The 27,412-nt window shown below is 40.8% G+C and overlaps 1 protein-coding gene across 2 annotated transcripts in view; it reads right to left on the bottom strand.

Moving 5' to 3' along the window:
* RNASEH2B (ribonuclease H2 subunit B) overlaps nucleotides 1-27,412 on the bottom strand; it is a 56,450-nt gene that overhangs the window by 6,053 nt on the left and 22,985 nt on the right. Inside the window, exons 5-10 of one of the 2 annotated variants that reach the window (XM_054015126.1) lie at nucleotides 21,140-21,257; nucleotides 13,027-13,091; nucleotides 11,131-11,236; nucleotides 7,795-7,876; nucleotides 4,645-4,687; nucleotides 2,174-2,254 (exon numbers count right to left, since the gene is read on the bottom strand). In XM_054015126.1, coding sequence (XP_053871101.1) covers nucleotides 2,174-2,254; nucleotides 4,645-4,687; nucleotides 7,795-7,876; nucleotides 11,131-11,236; nucleotides 13,027-13,091; nucleotides 21,140-21,257 — 495 coding nt within the window. The remainder of the gene's footprint in view (nucleotides 1-2,173; nucleotides 2,255-4,644; nucleotides 4,688-7,794; nucleotides 7,877-11,130; nucleotides 11,237-13,026; nucleotides 13,092-21,139; nucleotides 21,258-27,412) is intronic. The other variant, XM_054015132.1, reaches the window with a different exon arrangement.

The raw sequence follows: 27,412 nt of genomic DNA, 5'->3' as shown, positions 1-27,412 counted from the left end.
TTGAAGGAAAAAAAAACAACTTACAATACAATTGAGATTTTTCAATAGAAAATAGTTGTCATGAATTATCTAACCTCAAAGACAAAGCATCTGTTAAAAGAACAAGGAAGCAAAATATCTCTCCCTCCTGCAGAATGAGGTATCCTAACTCAAATGCTTACATTGGATAATCCTGGAGTGTACATTAACAGGAATAATGCATGCAACATAACAGATGCATACTGTACCCTGTGACTCAATCTCATGATTAGGTTGTCAGCAGGCTGAATTACAGCCTTGCATTACAGGTAATGAATAATTCACACTGATTTACTATCGAAATCTTTTAGAACAGTGAAATAAAGGGAAAGAGAGGAAAGGACACGCACGATGAAAGAGGTAACCAAGATTTGAAAAGCATGTTGAGGCCACTGGGACAGCTTCCTAGAGACTGTTACACCTAACACACATTTTATGTGCTACATTTTATAGAGCTGACCTCTTTCCTTTCTTACATTTTAAAATAGTATGCTTCACATCTCTAGCCATTTTCCCTATTAAGAAATCTTTGCATTGACCTTTCCTTCTGATAGTCCTCCTACTGTAGGACTTCACAATTTCACTCAATTTGGGTTCAGCTATGATGTTATGGACAGGATAATGATATGCAACCAACAGTAAGACTGTCTGCATTACTTACAGTGCAAACAAAAACACTGCCAAAGTATTTTAAAAGTGCAGTACACTAAACAGAACCCACGAGCCAATTCATCCTTCCCAGATGCTCTTAACTACATATTTTGTTATTTCAGAAGTAAATCAAATTTAATATTAAAGCTTTCTTCAGACTTTTTTGTATCTTTGTGCCAAGATTCAAAACTGCATGTACATTGTATGGGAGTGGGGAAAAAATGGAGCTTTTGAGTCATTTATCACAAGAATTTAGGGGCACTCCTGTACCTTCTTTTAAGGCTGTGGAACGCCCCCTTGGAATGACAAAATGGTAGACTCCATTGGACTTCCCTGAAAACTTGCATTGAAGCTGGTAAATTAGGCAGGTTGGTATTGATTTACTTTATTAACCCACACAAACAACTGCATCATACATCATCTGTGAGTAAATTAAGACCTGTTTGAAAATGTCTGGGAATTTAAATCAATGTTGCCTCCCTTGTCCCTTTTTTAAAATAATACAATAGCAAACTAATTGCACTATCATTTTCCATAATAAATAAATAAATAATAATAATCTTTTACATTGCTGTAGTAGCTTTCATCCAAGGGGCTCAGAAAGCTTCATAAACATTCACTAAGCCTTATAACATTTGTTAAGTAAGTGGCTATCTAAGGCCCACCACTAAAACCCAGTCACCTTTGCAGTTATTTAACATTACACTGCAACACTACACAACAGTTTAGGATGGGAAATTAAGACTTATCATGTCAAATGGAAACTGCAGGTAGAGTTTAAAGAAGTAGAATGTAATTGCTTTCACTAAATGTTTTCCAGGACTCTTGAATCAACACCTCTATGGTACCTCTTATGAAACGTGCCATGATAAATGGTGATAATACATGGTCACAACCTTCATTTTAAGCCTTTTTGATTGCTTCAAAATTTTCTGACCTGCCTTATTCACAAACAATTAAGTTTCTCAAAAAACTATTGACTGCTTTAGAAGACATAGCAGGATCAATACATTAAGGGGGTAAAATACCAGGAAGAGTAAAAGGACAGTGCTGCCATGAGAACAAATGGATATAAACTGACCAAGAGTAAATTTAGGCTGGAAATTAGAAGAAGGTTCCTAACCATCAGAGGAGTGAGGTTCGGGAACAGCCTTCCAACTGGAGTAGCAGAAACAAGGAACCTAACTGGTTTCAAGATGGAGCTTGATAAGTTTATGAACAGGATTATATAATGGGGTTGTCTGAGATAGCAGGGAACTGGACTCAATGACCTAGGAAGTCACTTTCAGTCTTTGGTTCTTATCAAGGTGAACCCACCTACAATACAGTATATTGATTTTTATTCAGAACATGTTGAATGTACTTTCCGAAAACATCTATTTTATATTTGCTTTTCTGACTAAGAGGCAAATTGCAAAAAAGGGGGCTCCTGTATAACTATTTGACCAGTATTAAAACACGCTTTAACAAAATGTGAGCATGCACACACATAAAGCACATGTACCTTTTTGTTCTTGAGATCACTGCTGTTAAACTTAGTATAGTCTTCTTCTGCTTCCACAGGTGCATCTGAGAATTTCCTTTTCTGAAATGTTAGAGTGATGAAGTTGCTCTGTCAACCACTACTGTGATGTACACACATTGAATGTTAATGCTGAAAAGGTCTGCGGGCTTTCTGGTGTAAGCTAGACACTGAAATGGCACAGGCAACTGAACAAGTAATATGCAATATTCATAACAGTCTCCTCAAGAAGCAGGAGGATAAACAGTCTCTCTTCACTATTCAGAGAGCTTTGGTTAGTTTTGTAGGAAACACATTTTCTTCTCTTTTGCCCACAGAAGACTGATTTATAGAATCACTTACATACACATCTGAATTTCCATCCTTTGCCTTTAGTTTTTAATTCAGAGACTATGTGACTCATCTTTATGGATTAGTGCTAGAAAGTATTATCAACTGGCCAAGGAACAGGGGACAAAACTCAAGTCCTCATGGTCTCTTGGGACTGGAAAGCACCAAGCAATCCTACATTGGGAACAATGTCTAATCTGTTTGTTGCGTACAACCTCTCTTAGGATCCTTACCTGCCACAATCTGGTAACGTTCATATGTTGACTTGTTTGACATACATTGACTTGTTTTTGCTCAATGCTCTCCAATTTTAGTTCAGTGACAATCTAAGAGCTTAACTGTTCAAGTTGCTAGCTATCCTTAACTACTATTGAAGTCAATGGAATTCAAGGGAGTTCAGACTTGACATGATCAGGCCTTAAGAGTGCATGTTTTTTCCCTACGCTGTGTGTATTTGGCATTTCACAAATGTAATGAGTGCTTTTTTTAAAAAAAAATTTCAGAGACAATTACCATTGCCTTAATATCCTGTGAAATCTGAGCTGCGGCCTTTCTAGTTTCTGTGCCAGAGTGAGTGATACTGCAAGTAACTTGAATGGTAACCGTTCCATTTTAAATCCCTATTTTTCCACTCTATTTATTGGCACTTGTGATCTCTCTCACTCTGGCACAAAAAACAGGTTTGCATCTTAGATTTCTCAGGCCCTTAGGACCAGATCCAACAGCAGCTTTTTTTTTAGTTCAATTGGAGTTGGAGCAGGCCCTTTGGGAGGTAGTTTTCTTAAATGCTGCACTATAAGAACATTTTTAAATGACAGCCTAACAATAAAAGATGATGTCCCTCTTTTGGAATCTTCATGTTTTTAACTTTCAGTAAAACTTTTGCAGTTCAGCTCTAAATGATCTTAAGTATTTTGCGTGGCTATATATTATGATCTGTCAGTACCAGACTTCCTACCCTGAAAAGATATAGTGATTACAATGCAAGTTTGGTGGTTACAATTAATGGAATGGTTGGCATATGTCACATGAAGAATTCAGACTTCCTCAAAAAATCTTGTAATGGAAGAGTAAGCTTTCTAATATCCCCCAGCTAGTGGACATTTGTAGCTAAACTCTAAGGCTCCTGTGTCTCTCTCCCTTCGGACATTTATTTTAGATTATTATTTAACAAACAATTACTTTGTACTAGTAAGACACGTACATCAGATCTGTCTTGATTTGTAGGAACCATATATTTTGTCCTTACAAACACCTGCTTTCACATAAAAGAAATTTTAAAATAAGCTAAAACAGAAGGTTTAAAGCAAATCAGATTTCACCTAATTTATGGCTTGGTCTTCTGAAGCAGTGAGATAAAACATATTAAAGTAGCATTTTAGGCCCTGAACCTACAAAGATTTACACATGTGCTCAACACACCGTGAGCAGCCATGTGGAAGTCAATGGGACCGCAGACATTATTTCACAGTCAAACTATTGAACAAAATTCTAAAAATGGCTTTAGCTGTAATCACACTGCTGATTATTTTTAGAAGTCACTAGACCTTTCTAAAAACAAATTCTCAGCACTATCCAAACAGCATAATAGACATTCATACATATTGTATAATCCACATCACAAGAACGCTCAACGGAGTTAGTGTAACACCTAATGAATATGACTCGGCTCAAGATAGAATCAAAGGAATAAATTGTGGCCACAGTTACTTCCATGTGGTTGGATAGATGTAACTTTTATGAAAAAGACATGAAGTCATATAGTTCCATCAACCTACCAACAAGAGAGGCTCAAATTTTTTGATTTTTCATTATAAAACAGTAAAAAATTGACAAAAATTGTTCCTGGTTTTTGACTAGCTACAAAGATGACTGAAATTTTGATGAATAAAAAAATAGAAAAATATTTGGCAACATTTTTGTGATCCACCTCCCCCTATATTTCTGATCAGTGCTACTACAATGCAGGTTTGCTCCTTACTGAGTATTTTTTAATGCTTTGTCCAGTCTAGTTTTAATTGCCTCAAACATTTGAGAGAGACTAATCCACAACAAAACGTATCTATTAAGAAGTTTTATTGTTATTCTATCTTAAAATTTTCCCTATTTTACTATTTTCCTACCTTTAGCGGGGGGTCTGCTTCTGGACTTGTAAGTTCTGGAAGCCTTCAGAATAAAAGATTTTAAGTTACAGTTTTCATATAGAAACAAATTAATATATTGGAATAAAACTTTTGAATATGTTAACTTCAAATTACATTACTCTCCCACAAAGAGGGCATCAATGCTAATCCCATCAGTCACCCTCAAAATATTTTCCACTTCATTTCATATTAATTTTATGACACACTAATGATGAGAGCCAAGTTTTCGAAAGAAGTGGCTAGCGGGGTGCCCATTAGGTTTAATCATCTTAGGTGACAACTGAAAGAGGCCTGAGTTTCAGAAAGTGTTGAGCAAACACCCTCTGAAAATCGGTCCCCTTTAATGGTGTCAAGTCAGACACCCAAAACTGAGGAAAACCCAAATCACTAGTTACTTCTGAAAAGCTTGGCTATGATCTGTGAAAAGATATTTTATGGACATTTTACACTTCTGAAGGGTAAACTGCTAGTACATTCCTAGGCCCTGATCCTACAATATGTTGCATGCAGACTGCACATGCACAGAGCCCCAGCAAAGCACCAGGGGATGCCACAGTCTTCTTGCAAACAATGAAGTGTAAGATCAGGGCCCTAATCCAGGATTACCTTCTGAATTCACCCAAGACACAACATAGGTTAGATTTTAAATTAAGCCCCAGAAAAATTGCGTTGGGATGGAGATAGCAGCTTATTGAGTGAGAATGGAGAGGCAGTGTAGCTTAATAGCTAGAGCACTACAGTGGAACCCAGGAATTCTAGGTCCTATTCCTGGCACTGCAACTAGCCCACTGGGTCTCTTGGGTAAGTAACTTCACCTCTCTCTGTCTCAGCATCTCCTCTATAAAATGGTGATAACAACGACCTTTGTAAAGCACTTTGAGATGAATGGATTTAAAGTACTATGAAGGGCTAGGTATTATTATCATAATTATTAGTATATTTCTACTAGCAAAACATGCTGTTTACATTCACAACGCCAACCTAGATTTAATAAAGAGAGCTCCACTCCTCCTAAGAATGGCCATACTGGGTCAGAACAATGGTCCATCTAGCCCAGTATCCTGTTTTTTGACAGTGGCCAGCGACAGATGCTTCAGAGAGAATGAACAAAACAGGGAAATTATTGAGTAATCCATCCTGTCAACCAGTCCTGGCTTCTGGCAGTCAGAGGTTTAGAGGCACCCAGAGCATGGGGAGGCGTCCTTGACCATCCTAGAGAACATCTATTGATGAACCTATCCCCCAAGAACGTACCTAATTCTTTTTTGAACCTGGTTATAGCTTTGACATTCACAAAATCACATGGCAAACAATTCCAAAGGTTGACTGTGCGCTGTGTGAAGAATTACTTCCTTTTGTTTGTTTTAAACTTGCTGCCTATTAATTTCATTGGGTGACCCTGGGTTCTTGTGTAATGTGAAGGGGTAAATAACACTTATTCACTTTCTCCAAACCCTTCATGATTTTATAGATCTCTATCATTACCCCCTTAGTCATCTGTCTTCTAAACTGAACAGTCCCAGTCTTTTTTTAATCTCTCCTCATATGGAAGCTCTTCCATACCCCTAATCAATTTTATTGCCCTTCCCTGTACTTTTTTCCAATTCTAATATCTTTTTTGAGACAGAGTGACCAGAACTGCACAGAGTGTTCAAGGTATGGGCATACCAGGTATTTATATAGTGACATGATATTTTCTGTCCCTTTCCTAATAGTTCCTACCACTGTTAGCTTTTTGACTGCTGCTGCACTTCAGCAGATGTTTTCAAAGCACTATCCATGATGACGCCAAGATCTCTTTCTGAGTAGTGACAGCTAATTTAGACCCCATCATTTTGTACGTATAGTTGGGATTATGTTTTCCAATATGCATTACTGTGCACTTATCAACACTGAATTTCATCTGTTATTTTGTTGCCCACACACCCAGTTTTCTGAGATCCTTTTGTAACTCTTCCCAGTCAGCTTTGAACTTAACTATCTTAAGTAATTTTGTATTGTCTGCAAATTTTGCCACATCACTGTTTACCCTCATTTCCTGATCATTTATGAATATCTTGAACTACACTGGTGCCAGTATAGATCCTTGGGGGACCCACTATTTACTTCTCACTTCATACCCTTTGTTTCCTATCTTTTAACCAGTTACTAATCCATTGAAGAACTTTCCTCTTATCCCATGCCTGAAGAACCTTTGGTGAGGGACCTTCTTTCAAAGTCTTTCTAAAAGTCCAAGTACACTATGTCCACTGGATCACCTTTGCCCACATTTGACGATACCGTCAAAGAATTCTAACAGGCATGATTTCTCTTTACAAAAGCTGTGTTATTTCTTCCCCAATATATCATGTTCATCTATGTGTCTGACAATTCTGTTCTTTGCTATTGCTGGCACTGAAGTTAGGCTCACTGGCCTGTAATTGCCATGATTGCCTCTGAAGCTTTAAAAAAAAAAATTGGCATTACATTAGCTGTCCTCCAGTCATCTGGTACAGAGGCTGATTTAAGTGATAGGTTACATACCATAGTTAATTGTTCAACAATTTCAGATCTGAGTTCGTCCAGAGCTCTTGGGTGAATACCATTTGGTCCTGTTACTTATTACTGTTTAGTTTATCAATTTGTTCCAGAATTTCCTCTACTAACACCTCAATTTGGAACAGTTCCTCAGATCTGTCAACTAAAAAGAACTGGTCAGGTGTGGGAATCTCCCTCACATCTATGCGATGAAGACTGATGCAAAGAAATCATTTGGGTTCTCGGCAATGGCTTTGTCTTCCTTAAGTGCTCCTTTAGCACCTTGATAACTCATTGGCCCCCCCAATTGTTTGGCAGGCTTCCTGTTTCTGATAAACAGCAAAACATTTTTTTAAAGTAAGTTTTTGTGTCTTTTGCTAATTGCTTTTCAAATTCTTTTTTGGCCTGCCTACTTATACTTTTACATTTGACTTGCCAGAGTTTATGTTCCTTTCTATTTTCTTCAGTAGGATTTGACATTTAATAAGTGACAAAAATATCTCTATCATTCACTGTAACTTAATGGTCAAAGTTACAGTATTCAATAGAAAAGGTCATTTGCAGAGCAATGTGTGTCATATAACGCTAACAAATAATTAAAACAATACTTACTGTAAGTACTTAGATAGCTCAGCACTCAAATCTTCAGGAATATACTCTGATATTAAACCATGGGCATATCGTACATAGTCATCTGAAAGTTAAAAAAAAAAAAAAAAGTGATTCGGGGAAGACAGAGTGCATCCATGTTATACAGTCACAGGACTTCTTTCCAATCTATGCTCTTGTATGTCACTATAACCCATGATGATGAGCTAATGCTAAGAAACTACTAAGAAAGACACGTGATCTTTCTCTTTGTTGAGTAGTTTATGTTATATGACACTTGTAGGTTTAATTAAAAAGCAAGGAGTTGCTATGCTTACTTTGTCAGCACAGATGTTATTAATCCCTGTGGCATGTACTTTACAAAACCTGTTTGCTTTCTGAGAACACTAAATATAATGTATTTTTTCTGCACAATTAATTTAAAAAAAATGCTGCAGAAGTAAAAAGCTGACTCAACAAAATGTGTAATCATTAATTTTAAAGCATCTGGATCCTACAATTATTTGGCAAGAGTTTCAGTACTAAAATATATTTCTGGCTTCAACTGAAAACAATTAGATGAGACAATGAGTCTATTTCAAAGCCTTGTACTTAATGTCAGTATTTTATGAAAAATGCCAAGGCATATCTAAACATCACTGGCAAGACAGGATAATTATCTGTGGAAATATGAACTACTAGAAGCTGTTTTCAGGATAGGGAACTCTTGCTATAAAAGTTTTTCTGGAAATCAAACCTTTGGCAACATGAAGTCCTAAAACATCTCTTTTTCTGTCCCCCTCCCCACAAACAAGGCTTAGATCCTACAAACTCTTCTTGATGTCAATGGGGCTATTAGAGAGTAACTTTACTCACATGCATAAATGTTTGCACAAGCAGATTCCAAGCCAATACTTTGCCTCTTAATTAGCTTTAAAAGAGCCAAGCACTTCAACTGCACCCCCACTCTCCCCAGAACTATATGGAAGCATATGGTAAACCAGCTCCCAGAGTAGCAAAGATGTATTTCTCCTGTGTCAGATGGTTTGTTACACACAGTTACATGACGTTTTGTAATAGCATGAAGCAAATTGGTGCCAAAACAGATAAAATTAATAAACTGGTCCCAGTGTGCACATTTTAGCTATACTGGCACCAATTTCCTGTGTGCTTTAGAACAAAAAAAAGCAGATCTCTTCCTTCCTTAACCCCCTTTGGCATCCAAAACCATAAAGGAGCGGTCCAGATCCAACACACCGATTCTGAACTTCACCCTTATACCCAATCTATACCTAAACAGAGATGTTCTTGTTATCTTGCTCTTCTTTTTATGGCCCTGAATTGTTAGGTCAAGTCAGTTACTACAGCAATTCTTCTCTTCTGTCAGACCCAGATATGAGGCTGCATCACCCCCACCCTCCAGAAATCTTCACTGGCTTCCTTATTTATCTAAAAATCCAATACAGAGTTTTCCAAGGAGTTCCTGCTGCCACCCTAACCCATACCCTAACTCTTAACCTGCCACCATCTTTTCCATTTATTCAGGCCATTTGCTTCTCTTCTCAAATGTCAGAGAATTTTGTATATCCCTTCCTTGTCTTTTCTCAGTGGGCTTCTCCCACACTGTTCTCACCATATGAAATAGCCTCCCTAATAGCAAATCTCATCTCAAATCCCATCTCTTCTCCCTAGGTTATATGACTCTCAACCTTCCCTTCTAATAAAACATTCAGATCCTAAATGCTAATCCTTCCTTGTGTCCCTGGTACTCATTCTCCCATTGGATGCCCTACAACACTTCTGCCTTATCAACAGATGCTACGTGGCGATTATTACTGTAATCTACACAGCTGCATTTACAGGTAGACAGTGAAGATTTCTGCCATACTCTTGAATCAACAACTGTATGCAAAAATAAATTGCACTCTCTTATCACTGAATGATGATAAAAAATAAGTGTTGAGTAAGTTCCTTTTGACTTTCTGCCATTCCCTTTGCTACATACAGTAGTTAGAGAGACTTTAGAATCTCCTCCAAAACTGATCTACCTTTAACTCACGATATTCCCTCCTTCAATGTAGTTCTTTTAAATCTAGATCCCTTTCAATGGCAAAACTATAATAAAGAATATACACACCTTCCTGTAAGGTAGGAGGATACAAGAGAAAACATTGTAGATTGAGACTAACAATAAATTTACCAAAGATAATGGTTAAATATAGTAAAGATGGACCTGATCTGACAGTTGCAATTTCCGTTTATTTATTTAATGTTTTTGGAAGTAATAAAGAGTTACTGTAAAGGCACGCAAGTCTCTCAGCACCACCTCCTTTCTGAAACTATATATTATAATGCACCCCCTATAAAACTGTCTAGATGGCTCTTAAATCTCATTTATGCTTTTTCCTTTGATATCATTACTTGATAACTCGTTTTCCACATACTCAGTACTCAGAGTTCAAGAAGCCTGCCATGATTACCTGCTCCTTGTTCCCTTATTTTTAGATTGCATGCAGGCTTCTGAACCTCCTAGTAAAGTGAATCATCTCCTTTGCTTAATTTGCTCTAATTACTTTCTGAATTGGAAATTCTTCTCTTAAAATTTTGATATTTTTCTTCGTCATAGTGCATATTCTGAAGGGCATATCTAGGATATTTCATAATCCAACCCCTCTGTGACACTGTCCTCAGGAAAAAAGGTGATCAAAATAATGGTGAAACTTTACAACTTAATGATTATGGTAATAACACTAACACTTTGGGTGGGGTTTTCAAAATCACCTAAATGATTTAGGAACACAAGTTGTAGTGACTTTCAGTAGGACTTGTGCGCACAAGGCACTTTTGAAAATTCCCCTTTATATTGTGTGTATTCAATATATTATTAAGCCATAATTTATATGATGTGAATGTATATAATATAACTATGCCTATACATACTGTATAGAGATAATTCATATCTATTATACTAAGATAACACAAGATGCACATTCTCTCTCTCTCTGCATAATCATTGCACAGGAATACGATCCCAACTTGAGTATTTGTTCTCTGAGCACATCAATGAATAGGGATGGTTTGCTGAATTGGCGCCTCAATTAGATCTCACTAGAAGCTATTCAGAACCTTTCTCCCTGTACATTTGGTGCATTATACAGTTACCATGTTTCAGAAACCACAGAACTCAAAACAGTCATGGCACCACTACAGTAACTACACTAAAAACATTTTGGGCAAGAAATATTTTTAAATGTTTACAAACCATTTAAAATTATTGTTAGATTCTATCTGAGCATCTAAGCTGCAGGTATCTTATTACATAAAGATATATTTTGTTACAACTACACTTAGTTTTCTTACCTTCTTTAACATCTGTGATTTGTTTGCCGCTGATAAATGTAGCCGATTGCACCCTTCCACCCACACATACATTGCTGCTTTTAAGTACTTTCACTGTCTGGTTGACCTATAAGGAGCCACAGATTGAAATGTCTACAATCAACGTTGTTATGTACGTGTGTTAATACAGTGACAAAGCCCTTGTAATTTGGTTTAAAGCACATAAAATACTCAAGTTATGAACTGTGATGAAACTTAATATACATCTGTAATGACTAGCATATGATCTCGAAAAATTAAGGATCCAGGGTGTTCCGGCCTGCTGCCTTTGAGACATGGCAGCTAGATTTGCAGCTCCACTGAGACAGGCTGGAATTTACAGTTGGAGCAGCCATGGATTTTACAGATGATTCATGCACCTGCTCAGAAAAGCAAGGGTTTTTCCATTTCTATTGGAATGGGAATGGAGTCCTGAACAGGAATGGAATGTAATCACCAGGATTCTGTAGGCCAGGGCATTGTCAGATTCAATATAAGAGAGACTGTCAATAGAGAAAGATCCGATTTTGTTTGGAGGTCATGGAATCCGTGACTTTAACAGACCTCCATGATTTCTTTTACTTCAGCCCATGCGGCTGGAGAAGCTGTCAGCTCCTGCCCAGGAGCAGCAGTGGGGCTGGAGTAGTGGTCGGTGGTCACCCCCTGCCACAGGAGCAGCAGCTGGGCTGAGTCAGCCCCCGGGGCTGGAGAAGCTATCAGCCCCAACCAAGGAGCAGAGGCAGGGTGGGAGCAGCGGCCAGCTCCAACTGTTAGTTCCCCCCGACCAGGTATTTTTAATAAAAGTCACACATCGGTCACAAGCTTCCTTGAATTTTTGTTTATTGTCCATGACTTTTACTAAAAATACCCTGAGAAAATCTTAACCTTATCAATAGATCAAGAACAGTATAACAATATAACAGGCACCTGCAAAAACATAAATATTCAGCCATTGATGTGAAAATGAATATCAGAGATGTGAAACTATATAGGCTCCTCCAGGTGATATTTTTCCCTTATACCAGTCTTGGAAAAATTTCACTCAACCCAGACCAGTACTTTCTTTAACAGGCAAGAACACTATTGTTATCCCCGCACCCCTTCCATGATCATGGCAAAAGGTGGGAAGTAGATTTTGTACTTGGGTTGGTAAATGTTAATGACAATTTTTCAAGGCTCCCTTACAACTTGTGATTGACCTACATTTAATCATGTTCTCTGATGGATGCCGTTGCAGTAGATCTATTCTGATTAAAATAATCTGCTTCTTTGTGTGCAGCAGCGTGGACAAGTAGAGTTTACCTGACACAGTACAGTTTCGTTTAGGCACAGAGAGTGTGGGCAGGCTTGTTTCACGGGAGATGCATAGTTGCACGACCCCAACAGTATTAGGGGAGACAATGTAGAGAGGTCATAAGGAACAGAGCTGTTGCATCAAATCACAGCAGTGTTCAAAGTGTGCTTCCCTCCACGTTTGGCCAGCTCTGCTGGCTGCGATGGTCTAGGGAGGGAGAAATGGTCACAGCCTTGCCTCCTTCCCATGCTTTAAGGCAAAGAGCAGTCCATGTGCTGAGTTCAGGGACAGCATAGAAATAGCAATTGTAGCTTACCCTGGACCTTTCTGCGCCTGTGCAGGGACCAGCCACAGTCTGGTTACGTCTAAGAGGGAATCTGCTAGAAATCCGCTATTTCCTTAACACTTTATATTTGCCACATTCTAAAGTATGACAGCTTTATTGATGTGTTTGCTCTTGTTCAATTGGATATGGACTTTGAATTTACTCACGTTTTGTGATTCAAATATAATGTGAAGAAACTTCTTATTATTTTAAATTTTGAACAAAAAAGCTCTTTAAAAGCAAAAGAGAAACATATTACCTTTTTCTTTAACCACGTCAATGTCTTCTCTTGGCTGTACTTATAAAATTTCTTATTGCCAATTTCTGGGATAAAACAAAACAGGGGAATAAAGTCATAATTGGTTTTCATTTTCAATACATTAAAAACTCAAAAGATGCACATAAGGCATGGAAGTTATTTCATAGTTTGCACATGTCATCAGGGTAATAATACTTAAAAATATTGGAAATGAGGAAAAACAACACAGCAAGCTGATGTTCACAAATCCACGTGTAGTGAGACGGTGTGGCTCCCCTCCTGCCCAGAAGAGGGAGCCCCTGTGCAGGCACCAGAGTGGGTGGAGCCACCGCCGCCTGTCCCCGCCCCCGGAAGTCAAGGGGCGGGACAGGAAGTATAAAGGCCGGCCGCCAGAGCTCAGTCAGTGGCCAGCCACCACAGGGAGCAGACGTGCGGCCGGGAGCTCCCGGCCAGGAGACCTCCGAGGCCAGGGCCCTAACTGGCCAGAGCTACCCCGGGCCCGCCACGAGGAGGAGCCGCCGGAGCCCATCCGCTCCCGTCGCTGGGAGGAACCCTGGGAACCGCCCCACACTAACCCTGAAGGCGAGACCGCACCAGAACCCCTCCGCCCCTGCTGCTACCCGGAGGAGCCGCCCGAGTGCAACTGGCCTGATTTCCCGATGGAGCTACCGGACCTGCCCCCAAGCCCTTGGCGAGAGGAGCCCATGCAGCTGGACTGGCCCAAGCCCGGTGCGACGAACGAGGTAGGCCCTGAGGGGGGACCTGGAAGTAGCCCGGGGATAGCCGACCTCGGTCAGGCTGCAGACGAATGTGAGCCAATGTCAGTGTGTTGCGGTCTGGATACCCCACTGACCAGCAGCGGCAGTAACCGCTGCTAGGGCCCCGGGCTGGAACGCAGTGGAGTGGGTGAGCCTGCGTTCCCCCCCTGCCACCCCCGCTCACGGGTGGCAGGCTTCCCCCTCACCCAACGCTTGGCTGTAGGAGCCTAGGCGTACCTTGACTGTTTGCTTGCTCAGCCCCTGCAACCAAGGGCCTGAGCTATCACTGTGTGTGCCCCGCCCTGACCCAGGGCCTGGGCTCTTTGACTGCTTGCTCGCTCAGCCCCTGCAACCAAGGGCCTGAGCTATCCCTGCGTGCGCCCCGCCCTGATCCAGGGCCTGGGCTCTTTGACTGCTTGCTCGCTCAGCCCCTGCAACCAAGGGCCTGAGCTTTAACTGTGTTTGCCCCGCCCTAATCCAGGGCCTGGGCTCCTGAACTGTTTGCTCGCTCAGCCCCCGCACCTAAGGGCCTGGGCTAGAACTGTGTGTGCCCCGCCCTGATCCCGGGCCTGGGCTCCCTAGCTGTTTGTCTGCTCAGTCCCTGCACCAGAGGGCCTGAGCCCCGAACTAACGGTTGCCTGCTCAGCCCCTGTCTGAGGGCCTGAGCTAGCTGTCGGTTTTGCTCCGCCCCTGCACCGGAGGGCCGGAGCTGCTGAAATAACTGACTATTTACCCCAACAGTAGTGAGTCGGTGTGGCTCCCCTCCTGCCCGGAAGGGTCGAGCTCCGACAAGGACCTATTACACCATGCAACTTGATAATTGTCTAATTTTCTCTAATTAACCGTAATCCAGCAAAACACGTGCATTATTTAAGTATATGAATAGTCTCAGTCCCAAAGGTTTCAAAAGTGGCTTCAATGAGACTATTTACACGATCAAAGTTGAGCACATGCTTAAGTGCTTTGCTGAATCCCTTCTGACACATGCCAACAGACGGTTACATTTATAAGTGATACGGTCATAGCTGTTTTTTTCGTCTCAGGTTCAGTTCCCAGTCAATTTGTTGTTAAAGCCTCATGTCTTAAACCTGGACTTTGTAAACAGATGCATCTGGCAGCAAAGGCAGAAAAAAGAATGATTTACAAAAAATATTTTACTGTCCTTCCAAGCATTCTCCCCCAAAGACTCATAGGATGGTGGATAGCAACATTTTCTTTTTCATCACCTCCTTCTGCTTCAAAATAACTTGTTTGACATTTATGTTAAATTGTTGTTCTTAAAAAAAAAAAAAAAAAAAGGTGAAACACGCAAATTATTTGGGGAAGGTTATCTTATCTATTTGTTAAGCACAATATAAATTAAATTATGATATATGTATTAAAACTATTTTCCATGTCTGCAACTATGAGAGCATAAACATTCATTGCTGATGAATGATTAGTTATCTGGGTGTGCTGGGGCAAATGCGAGAGGAAATTACAAAGGTTTCAGGAAAATTTCAGCATAGAACTGCACACTAAATTAATAGTGCATAAAGTCAGGAATTGAATGAAATGTTTAATAAAATGATATAGGAGACTTTAGAACACACAACAGTTCATTCTTGCTCTTTAAGAGGTATTTCAATAGGGCTTAATAACCTATATAACATTACCATAAATACTTACATCTGTTTTAAGTAATTTAAAAGGTCTGATACCATACTCCAACACTAGGTTCATGGAGTTTCTTTCCCTCCCTGCAAACAACCAACAATGCTTTATTTATAGTTCCTTCCGCATTTCCTTCTTTGAGGTGTATCTTGGCTCTTTCACATTGCATATAAATATCTAATTGTTATGTACTTTTTGTGTGTGCATAGCAGGGGGTGGTGAGGGGCTGGGGGAATGTTACAGACAAGATACTACACTTGGACCACAGCTCATTCACCTAGACCATTGTAGAAGAATAAAAAAGTAAATACTTTTACATAGCAAAAAAGAAAAGAAAACTCCAAATACTATCCTTCATTTTATAACTGATCCATTGCAGATAAAGTAGTTGGCTGCGATATTGTTGGCTACAGCCTTTTGGGACTCAAAAAAAAGTTTTTAAATGGGGTCTTAAAAGAAAATAAGTTTGATAGAAGCAGAAAAGGGATACATGAACCTGTTGCTCAAAGAAACTAACATGATTTGGGTTCAAGAATATAATGTACAATTTTTGGATTTCCCTTATCTGAGAAAGTTCGAGAAGAGGACATCCTCTTGCCATCCTCCCCCAATCCATGTTGAAAAATAGTTCAAGACCAGATTTCCAGGCAGAATCCCCAAACAGCATGAATCAGAGTGACTCAGTTAGGGAAGGAAATGTAGAATTGTGAAGCCATTTTCATTAAAACATATGAAAAATAATTACATTGAACCCTTCAGAGATCACTTTGTTTGAAAGTACTTTATGCACTTGACAGTTTGTACTATTAAATACTAGGAACTGACAATATTTGAGACCTCTGAAGAATTGAAATGAGTTGTGAAAGTCACAAACTGCTGACAAAAGGATTCAATACTGGAACATGGATTTTACATGTAATGCACATTTGATATTGGTGAGAGTTAGCGACTATGTTTGATAATATGAGAATATATTGGAAAGGCTTTTGTTCCCTAATGTGTCTGGTGCCTATAAAACTGGTCTGAGACATCTGGAAAGATTGGGTTTGAGAAATACAAATGGAATATAAGTGGTTCTACAATTAAATAATATGTTCAGCAATTGGGTAATCGCTATGTATACTTGGAAGTTTCCCTGATGTATTGTTGAGCAAACTGCCTAAAGCACATTTTAACATCTATTTTCTCAGTGTTTTCCATAACTCAGAAACTCATATGGCCCCTTTTTTCCTACCTTCTGGGAATACAAGCTTGGCAATATTACTTAGCTATTCTAATCAGGTAAATTTTCTTGGCTCTTCATATTAACCACATCAGACAAGATCACAGTGCAACTTTTGCCTTGCAAAACGAAACAAAGTAACACTCACAAACTGAAGTTCATAACCCTTCATTAATCCTTTTCTATCATAGTCTCTCCCTCATACATGAGCTTATTTTGAAACAATCCTCCACACCTAGATCTAGTGAACAGAAAGAAGTAATTTCCTCTACCAACGAAGCAGGTGAATGCAAGTTCAGAGTGGTTTTTACACAGAAACAGAACTCTGACTGCTTCAGTGCCCTGGCCGCTGGGTGCCAGGCAGGGAGACTTCTTAATGTTAGCCCAGCGAGTGTAAACTATCAGTGCTCTAGGTTCAGAATTTACTACCTGGATTCCCAGTGCTAGTTATGCTTTTTTTTTTATTTGTTAAGCACTGCCACCATGTTCAGTGCTGTCCACAACACAAATACTTCTTGCCCCAAGGAGCTTACTCTCAAATAAGATAGAGTACACAGAGCAATGAGAGGCCTTGGTAGAGAAGCACTAGATTCTTTAAAAAATACATTAGTCATAATACCAATAGTTCTTGAACACTAGAGAAAGTAAATCTTTAAGAGTGATTTGAATGACAAGTGAGTAGTGGGTTGGTGGAAAGGAAATGTGAGACGTGATGAACAGCCCCGAGTGTATTTGTTACATATTAATGTGTGTGGTGCTGTAAAAGAGAAAAAATAGCTACAATTCTTGCTCCAAGATACAATCCATAAAACAGACACAAATGGGACAAGCAGCACTTGGAGACCCAGAAATGCTTATGACTAAGAACGTCGTATAAAAACCACTGAATTAAAGTCAATCACATTTTTACATATTTCAAAACAAAATATAAAGATGCTGGCTTTCAGAGTTTGTTGCCAGTTGCTGAAATGGCTATACATTATATAAAATTATATGCATACATAGTTTATGTATAAACAAAAGTAAATAATTCCCATTTGTCTAAAGGAATAAAGGCGCTTCCCAGAGGTTGCTTTGTTGTACTATAACTGCATATATTATTTACAGAACTAACACTGAGATAAGGTTAAGAAAGAAGAACTTTTTATGGTAACCACTATTATATTTTTGCTAAGAAATTATATATATACATATATTATTTCTTAGCAAAAATATATATATATATTTTTCCCCCTAAGGGCTACATTGTGATTTATACTAGGCATCCATGCAAGGGAATAACCCACTCCTCCTTATTACCCCTATACAGACTTCCTAGTCTGGGTGGCTCAGGAGTAAACCAGGTTATTCACTTAGTGGAGTAGGTGGATAGAACCTTGGCTTCTCCTCCTCCACTCGCTGACCAGCATGGAGGTGGGGCTTAGGAGACTGTAATTTACTTTTGGTACAAACCAGCAGTAAAATTACTACCACTCCAGAGCAAAGAGGAAGCAGGGAGAAACAGTGACCCGGAGGCATATCTGTGTGTCACACAGTGCCTTCTAGGGTTACTCATGGGGTAGCGCAGATTTTGCGCCACCCCTTTGTCTAGGCTTTTGTGCCCAAACTCACAATCTAGCTCTAAAGTAAACAGTCATTCATATCTGCTAAAACTATGTGCAATGTGAGCCTTTCTGAAGAGTTAGTTTTGAAAGCAAACAAAATAATCTGCAACTCAGAATGGTAAATCTGAGCGCTGACCTGGGACCCAATCCTGTGAGATGCTGTGCACCTTCGACTACCACTGAAAGGCCTCTACAGACAAGACTTCCTGCTTTCATCCTTTGACGTGTGTATCATTTCTTTAGTTGTTTACCCTCTTTCGCAAGCTAAGCACAGGTTTCCAGCCAGGCCCACAGCTGGATTACTTTATTTGTTGTATGTGTAACTGGGAATAGTAAGGACACTTTCTCCTTTCTTAATGAAAGTTTACTTTGTGTCCCAGAATTTCTTTCATCTATGTCGCCAGGCTGAGGCTAAGGAAGATAGAAATCTAATTTCCTTCCACCCTGGCTTTATAATTAAATCCTCTCATTTCTGGCAGCAGCTAGTATCCATTCAGTATTCCTGGTCACAACAAATAGGTAGTAACAGTGTTATCAGTATGTTCTCTTTTGGTCCTGCTTTCTCACTGCAATAAAGGTGACTATTTTCAATGGAAGCATGTCCTACTTTATGTTCAAATGAAGCTTTTTAGGAAGAAACGGCTGAACACATGCAACACAACCCTTACCCATAAGGACACAACATCATCTCATATTGTGAGAATATATCTGGTTCCCTAAAAGTTCAACATGCCTCTCCAGGTTACTGTTAAGTTAGACGAAACAATAAATGATACAAGTTTTAGTATTTTTCTTCTGTTTGTGGTGCTTATTGTTCCATTGTTACTTTTCAATTCTTTGGTAGTTATCCTTGTAACACTGCCTAAATCTTCCCTCCCAAAGCTGTCAGTGACAACTGCAGCCTGCCATTGCTACAGGAATTGGTTCAAACAAGCCTTCTTGTTCACATACCTTAGTGCCTTGAAGGTGCTCAACACAGCATAGAAATAGAAAAACTGGTTGATTTTTTTTTTTAATGGAAAAAGAAGGCCAATGTGGAAGATTCTGTTTTCTCTAACTTCTGTATCCTTCTTGAATGATTACCTCTCCATTCAGTCAGGAGGTCAGCACAGAAGGGGGCCCCTATCTGAAAGACAGGCCCCTTTGGGATTTTTACAAGTCTTAAATTTTCAGACGATATTGCTATGAATTATGAAGGTTCTTTTCCATGTCTGCCAAGCTTGTGCTATGAAAAAAGCCATGCATTTTAATGTATCTAACAAACATTTAGGGCCATATGTTGTCCTCAACTGACACACGAACTCCCAATGATATCAATAGGAATTCTGTGTAGAGATCAAGGACAGTATATGTATACCCTTGACAGATGGAGTTGATTCAGGTTTTCTTTAATACAGTTTATCACCTCATTCTACCAACACCCCTTTCAGAACAAAGCTCACAATAGCAGACAACTGCTGACTTTTTTTAAATAAATTTTTCTTTTTACTTAATTTTAACACCACACCATAAGCTTGTGGAAAACTATAGGCACTTGTGTTGTCTCTTCTCCTTTCCTGAAATGCCTCTCACAGCCCATCCCAGATTGGGCCTGCTTACTCTCCATATACTGCGCTTGTAATTCACAGAGGACACTGGTGCCACTGCTCCTTAGTGGACCATCCAACTGGCAAAAGAGTCACTCCAAGACCCATGTGATGCTTACCAACAGAAAAAGAGATATTGCTCACATGATAAGGGAACCACTCGGATTCCTTTTACAACTTTAATGATATATCTTTTCTGATGCCACCAAATGGTGGAACGGTATGCTACTACTTTAGAGCTGCAGTATATAATTTCAGCCAAGTGCAACACCTTTTAAAATACTGAAATAAAGATCACTTATAAAAGGAAGCCCCATCATTCCTTAAACAACCACTGAAGTGCAGTTCTACTCTGAGCCAATGACATTGAGGGGGTTACATGTTTATTGTCTCAATGTTTTTCAGATCAAACATTTATAAGTGAAAAGCTGGTTGTTTTACTTGCCAACCCTGCAAATTCAACCTGGAATGTAAACACAAGCTAGGTTCTTTCTATCACACATATCACCCAAAGTAACAGAGCTTCTACATGCTCAATTAGGCCTTCAGCAATACCTGTGCAACTGCAATATACAAGTGTAACTGAGTAAACAATTCTGTTGCTGATGCAAAAGAAGGAATAAAATTCAGCTTATTCACTTGTAATTTGGCAAAAACAGCCCAACTAACCAGAATAAAAGCAATAAAAATTTTTTTATTGCTAAGATCAACAGATATAACTCACAAAATGATGAGCATGGTGGTGCTATTATTACGTAGTCACTTTTCAGTGTAAACTCGCACTTTTAAAAATCTTCAAGTATTCCAGTAGAGTACAGTTTTGATTAATCTTTAGTAAGACCCCTCCTCTACTAAGAAAGCACTCTTGCTGATCCCTGATTTCACTGTAGTTGTGGTGGTTATAGTTGCAGTCATAGAAATGCACAGTCACGTACATACACAGTTAAAAATAAAATTAAAAAATAGAGCCGTACCTGAGATACAAGTTATAAACAAAAGAGAAAGGTTTAATTTGCCAAACATGGCAGTTACTTTATGGAGGGAAAACTTTTTCCAAATTTAGGAGAATGATCAACCACATGAATGGAGTCCAATAATAAAATGCAGCAGGACATGTGGCAGATTATATTGGCACACCAAAGCCAGTGCCTAGTGCTGTTGGCTTAGCATCAGAGTGGCTTCTAGTCCCACTGTGCAGAGGTCAACTGAAACAAATAAATACACCCTTCAGAACCAAACATTAGCTGAAGAATTAGTCTGTTAGCTAAATTAACATCCCAAATCTTGTACCTTTTTCTTCTATCACATGATGTAATGAGTCCATAACTCTTGCACACTGTAGCAACATCGTACAACTAGAAAATTCTGAATCAACCACAACTTGATCCAGTGGTTGGAACTTTCCTTTCTGAAAAAAAAAAAAATCAAAGGGATTATAGAAACATTACTGTCAACAATAGCAAAAATATAATAAGCCATTAAATGTTTTATGGCGAATGCCTTAAACCAAGGATTACAGAGGCTGGATTGCTAGTAGTACCATGGCATATTCTGTTTACAGAGCAACAAACTATAAAGAAATATTTCAAAACCGTAAATACTTACAAAGTACTGAACTTTTCAATTAGTGTGCTTAAAAAGGTCCAGTTGTAAAACATCATGGAGACAAACAAATGCAAAGTACAGAGGGTTTACTTTGGAAGATGACAGCATGTTACAGTAGTTAATGTGTACCAACAGCTTTTCTAGACACAACCTGCTGGATTAAATTCAGCATCATAACTTTCATTCAAATTTTGCTTTTTTCCTTTCCATAAAGAGGAATCTCAGAGGAGCAGTGCATCTTAAGGAACATAGTGCTAACCTTTCATCTCTGGAAAGTGAGTTCCAGTTTGGCCTAAAGTCTTACATAAAGTGGTTTTGGCACAGCTTAAATAGCACTGTACACGACAGAACCATCAAACAAATCTCGCCTTTGCCAGACATTACAATGCGTAATTATTCAGCATGGTTTGGCACAATTGGCAGCTTTCCCTTTGGAAATCTCCCTGAGCACATCAGTACAAAGGCTCAGTTAGCTCTCCATCCTTAGAGTGAATGGTCTCTAAGGGCCAAAGCTGAAGTCATTATGCTGGTCAGGGTGACAAAAAAACACTTGCGCATTCATTATTAGAGAATAATCTCATTGGAGCAATCAGAGAATTCATAAAATAACCAACTGAAATGTACAAGGTACAAAACAAAACAAAGGATTTCTATTTGTTTCTAGTGCAGCAAAAAGTAGAGAAAATCAAAATAAGAAAACGATTACAAGAATAAAATTAATCGGTGGATAAGGTTTTCAAAAGGCTACTAAATCTGAATGAAGTGTGGTACATGGAAAGCCATTGAAGGAATTCTTCTATAAATGTTTATAAGAATGTGGACTACTATAAAGATTGTGATGGACTACAATACTATAAAGCATACATATTTATGGTTATCCTATCATAAAACAATGAAACATTTCCAACACAATATAGGTTAAATTACTGGTTAGAAATATCAAGCAGGTGTTGACTGCTAAAAGAACATGCATAAAAGATGTTGTAACCTCAATCCACAACTTAAAAGCATAAAGAAAATAATTCCCTCCCATCCATATACTTTTTCTTCATTGAAACAGTAACAGGAAATCTTAGAGGGAGAAACAAGAAATAGGTTCTGAAGGAAAGAGAAGCCTTTCAGATAAGTAACCTGAATTTACTGCCTCCATTTGGCATGAATGAAGAGTGGTATTTAAATTCTTCCAGTTAGATAAACTAGTGTCCTTTGGCTCATGGACAAGAGATTACATTAAGTAATTAAGTGCATTTTTCTATTCTTCCTGATGTATTGTACTTTTAAATTGCACATGAGAATTTGCAGAGCCATGTGATCAATTCATTTATTATCTGCCTTGGATTACTTAAGCATACCTTTGCCCATAATCTGCCATTCCAGGGTTTATCTACATTCTAACCCCTGTAACTATTTCAAACAGCCACCTTTTTCCTTTAAGATCAACCTGCCATAGAAATGTTTCCTCCTCCTCCTCCTCACAAACATGCGGGTTCCCCACAAAAATGCATCTACCTCTGGCTCAGGATAGGCACTATTCAGTCCTACACAAACAGCAGTTTATCAGTTCAAACTCCAGTATCTCCCAGCTCTACAGGCCTAGACTCAGGTGCTTTATGATGACAGGAAAGAGGAGATTCTCTGTTTCCAGATGGGAACCAGCATTCATTTCTGGCCCTGCAGGGCTGCAACATAAATTACTTTAAAATGGTAGTATTTTAAAAGTTATTTTAGGTCATGTCTGGAGGTTTTTCACATATATTAATTTTAATTTTTCTCCCTCTTTGAGCCCTTGCAGTGTGTATGACCCATAACTCCTCAACAGAAGGTACTGAAATGATAAACAGGATCAATCCCTGTAGACAGTTATCAAAGCCATGTTAAGTAGACTAGAAACTCGGATATTTGCTTATACTGTTTGAAAACCAAGAATAGATTATAATTGTATTTGTCTGTGTTTACCTATATCTTGTTAGAAGTTTAACAATGTGATCTAATTCACTTGTAGATGCTAAAATTCTGTTCCTGTCTTTAATGATTCATTACTGTACTCTATTGATTCGGAGATCAAAAAAGGATATTATCATTTAGATGGGACTTTTAGTGTAATAATATTATTGGTTCATTTTTCTTTGAAACTTGTAAATTCCACATAAGTAAACTACCTGTGAACTGTTTGAACAGTTAATTGCCTTATGCTAATGAATACAACTTCTTACCAGGAAACAGAGATTAGCTTCAAAGCAACAATATACATTAGCTATTCTCATCCAAGAAAGGCCCTGCTGTGACCATGGCTTGTTCAGCTATAAGAGAAGACTTGGGCCTGATCCTTATCTTATCTCAGTTCTGTTTAAACTTTGACAAGGAAAGTCTAAGCCCACAGGACTGAGGTCTCCAGGTTACTCTGGATCCATCCTGAAATTCTAATGGAAGAAACTGAACAAGCTCTGCACATGGACTGCCTATAGGACTATAACCTATTGTACTGATTCTAGAACAGTGTTTCTCAAACTGGGGTCGTCACTTGTGTAGGGAAAGCCCCTGGCGGGCCGGACCGGTTTGTTTACTTGCCCCGTCCGCAGGTCCGGCCGATCGCGGTTCCCACTGGCCGCGGTTCGCTGATCCAGGCTAATGGGAGCTGCTGGAAGCGTCTGATCCAGCAGCTCCCATTGGCCTGGATCAGCGAACCGCGGCCAGTGGGAGCTGCGATCGGCCGGACCTGCAGACGGGGCAGGTAAACAAACCGGTCTGGCCCGCCAGGGGCTTTCCCTACACAAGCGGCGACCCCAGTTTGAGAAACACTGTTCTAGAAGAACTTTTGCAGATCAGCAGCCTCACCATCTCTGCTATGAAACAGACATAAGAACTTTACTCATATCTGTATGTATATTGATCTTTTAACCATAACAATTCTCTTCTCTCTTTTTATTAATAAATCTTAGATTTAGTTAATAAGAATTGGCTGTAAGTGTGGGTGAGAGATGAAATATTCATTGACCTGGTGGGCAATACATCTGCTCTCTTGGGATTGGTAGCACTTTATATATGGTGAATAAGGTTTTTAGTAACTGTCACTATATTAAACTTGGCTGTCTGGGTGGAAGCCAAAGGCTGGATTGCTTAAAGGGGACCATATTTTGGTTTCTTGGTAACCAGTAAGGTATTACAGAAGTTGTTTGGTTACTGGGTTGGTGAAATCTAGTTATAGAATAAAAAGACAGTTACCTTTTCTGTAACTGGTGTTCTTCAAGATGTGTTGCTCATGTCCATTCAACAATAGGTGTGCGTGTTTGCCACGTGCACCGGTGCTATAAGTTTTTCCCCTAGCAGTACCCGTAGGGGGAGCGCCACTAGTGGCCCCTGGAGTGGCACTACATGGTGCGATATAAAGGGGCGCTGCGCGCTCCGCCCACCTTCACTTCCTTCTTGCCAGACAACTCCGCCAGTGGGGAAGAAGGGCAGGATGTGGAATGGACATGAGCAACACATCTCAAAGAACACCAGTTACGGAAAAGGTAATTGTCTTTTCTTCTTCGAGTGATTGCTCATGTGCATTCCACAATAGATGATTCCAAGCTATATCTGTTGGAGGTGGGTAGGAGTTCACAGACACTTGGGACGGAGCACTGTTCTGCCGAACCCGGTGTCCTCCCTAGTCTGGGAGACGATCGCATAATGTGAAGTGAATGTGTGGACCGATGACCATGTGGCAGCACTACAAATGTCCTGGATAGGGACGTGAGCCAGAAAGGTGGCCAATGAGGCTTGCGCCCTTGTTGAGTGCGCCCTCATAATTGGCGGCTCCCACCAGGTCGTAACAAGTATGGATACACAAAACGATCCAGTTGGAGAGTCACTGAGTGGAGATCAGCCGACCTTTCATGTGTTTGGCCATGGCGATGAACAGTTGCAAAGACTTTCTGAACGGTTTTGTTCGTTCCAGGTAAAAGACCAGAGGCCCGTCTCACATCTAGCATGTGGAGGCGGCGCTCCTCACTAGACGTGTGGGGCTTGAAACAGAGCACCGTAAGGAAAATGTCCTGGCTCATATGATAGGCGGAGACCACCTTAGGGAGGAACAAAGGGCGTGGTCGGAGCTGTACCTTATCTTTATGAAATACGTGTATGGGGATTCGGCGGTCAGGGCCCGGAGCTCCGAGACCCTCCTAGCGGACGTGATTGCCACAAGAAAGGTTACTTTCCATGAGAGATGGGACCAGGAGCATGTAGCAAGAGGCTCAAATGGAGGCCCTGTCAGCCTGGCCAAAACCAAGCTCAGGTCCCACTGAGGGACCGGGGGTCTAACATAAGGAAAGAGGCGATCCAAGCCCTTAAGGAATCGACCGGTCATGGAGTGAGAAAATACTGTGTGGCCCTGCACTGGCGGGTGGAAGGCCAATAACGCTGCCAGATGCACTTTGACAGATGAGGGCGCTAGGCCTTGGGCTCTCAGATGAAGGAGGTAATCCAGTATAAGCTGGAGCAGAGCAGCCACTGGTGAGATGCCGCGATCCGCGGCCCACCGGGAGAACCTAGACCATTTTGCCAGGTAGGCCTGACGCGTGGAGGGCTTTCTGCTTTCCAGAAGGACTCCCTGGACAACCTCCGAGCAGGTCCTCTCCCTGTGGCCTAGCCACTGAGCAACCACGCCGTGAAGTGGAGGGCTGCCAGGTTGGGATGGGGGAGGTGACCTTGGTCCTGAGAGAGAAGGTCTGGGCAGGTTGACAGCGGCCATGGGGGGCCAGGGACAGGCTCGTAAGAGACCCATACCAGTGCTCCCTGGGCCACGCTAGGGCAATCATAAGGATGCGAGCCCTGTCTGTCTTGACTTTTTCCTAGGACCTTGCTGATCAGCGGAATTGGATGAAAAGCCTATAGAATCTTACCCGACCAGGACAGAAGGAAGGCGTCAGAAATCGTGCCCTTACCCAGGCCCCTCCTGGGGCAGAACTGAGGGCACCAGCAGTTCTGCCTGGTTGCGAAGAGATCCACCTGAGGAGTGCCCCACGTTTGTTGGGAGGAGAAGTCCTGGCTCAGGCGATCCACCCGAGAGTTCCAGATAGCCAGTAAGTGGTGGGCTTCCAGGCTGATATTGTGGGCTATACAGAAGTCCCATTCCTGGAAGAGGGCTGAGGAGCGAGCCCCACCTTGCCTGTTGATGTAGAACATCGAGGCTGTGTTGTCCGTGAGAACTCTGACTACCCTGCCCGTAAGGCACGAGCAGAAGGCCACGCAGGCCAGACTGAATGCCCTGAGTTCTTTGACATTTATGTGCAGGGTTAGATCCTATGTGGACCACAGGCCTTGGGTCTGGAGGTTTTCCACGTGGGCTTCCCACCCCAAGTCCCGGACATCAGACACCAATCCTATAGTTGAGGGGCAGCTCCTGAACAGGACCCCTTGGAGCATGTTCTCCGGGGTGGCCCACCAATGGAGGGAGGCTAGAATGGGTTCGGGCACGGTGAGGACCTTGTCCAGCCTGTCTCTGGACTGGGAGAATGTTGAGGTCAGCCAGAGCTGAAGGGGACGCATCCTGAGTCTGAAGTGATGTACCACGTAGGTACACACTGACATGTGACCAAGGAGCTGGAGGTACGCCCTGGCAGCTGTCACAGGAAATCTCATGATCACTTGGATGAGCTCCCTCAAGGTTTCGAACCTGTCCAGTGGGAGGGAAGCTCTGGCCGATGTCGCGTCGAGAATCGCGCCAATGAACTCTATACGTTGTACCGGTACCAACGTGGATTTGGTATTGTTTACCAGCAGCCCCAGAGTGGTGCATGTGGGCAGGAGGAGTGTTTCGTGGTCCTGTACCTGTGATCTGGAGCTGCCTTTGACCAGCCAGTCGTCGAGGTAGGGGAAGCTCTGGATCCCCCGACGTTTGAGAGAGGCTGTCACCACAGACATACACTTTGTGAAGACTCTGGGTGCCATCGAGAGGTCAGACGGGAGTAGCATTCC

This window comes from Malaclemys terrapin, chromosome 1 (genome assembly GCF_027887155.1).
Source record: "Malaclemys terrapin pileata isolate rMalTer1 chromosome 1, rMalTer1.hap1, whole genome shotgun sequence".
Lineage (NCBI taxonomy): Eukaryota > Metazoa > Chordata > Testudines > Emydidae > Malaclemys > Malaclemys terrapin.
Note: the sequence above shows the minus strand (reverse complement) of the source record. Positions and strands in the feature narration are given on the sequence as shown.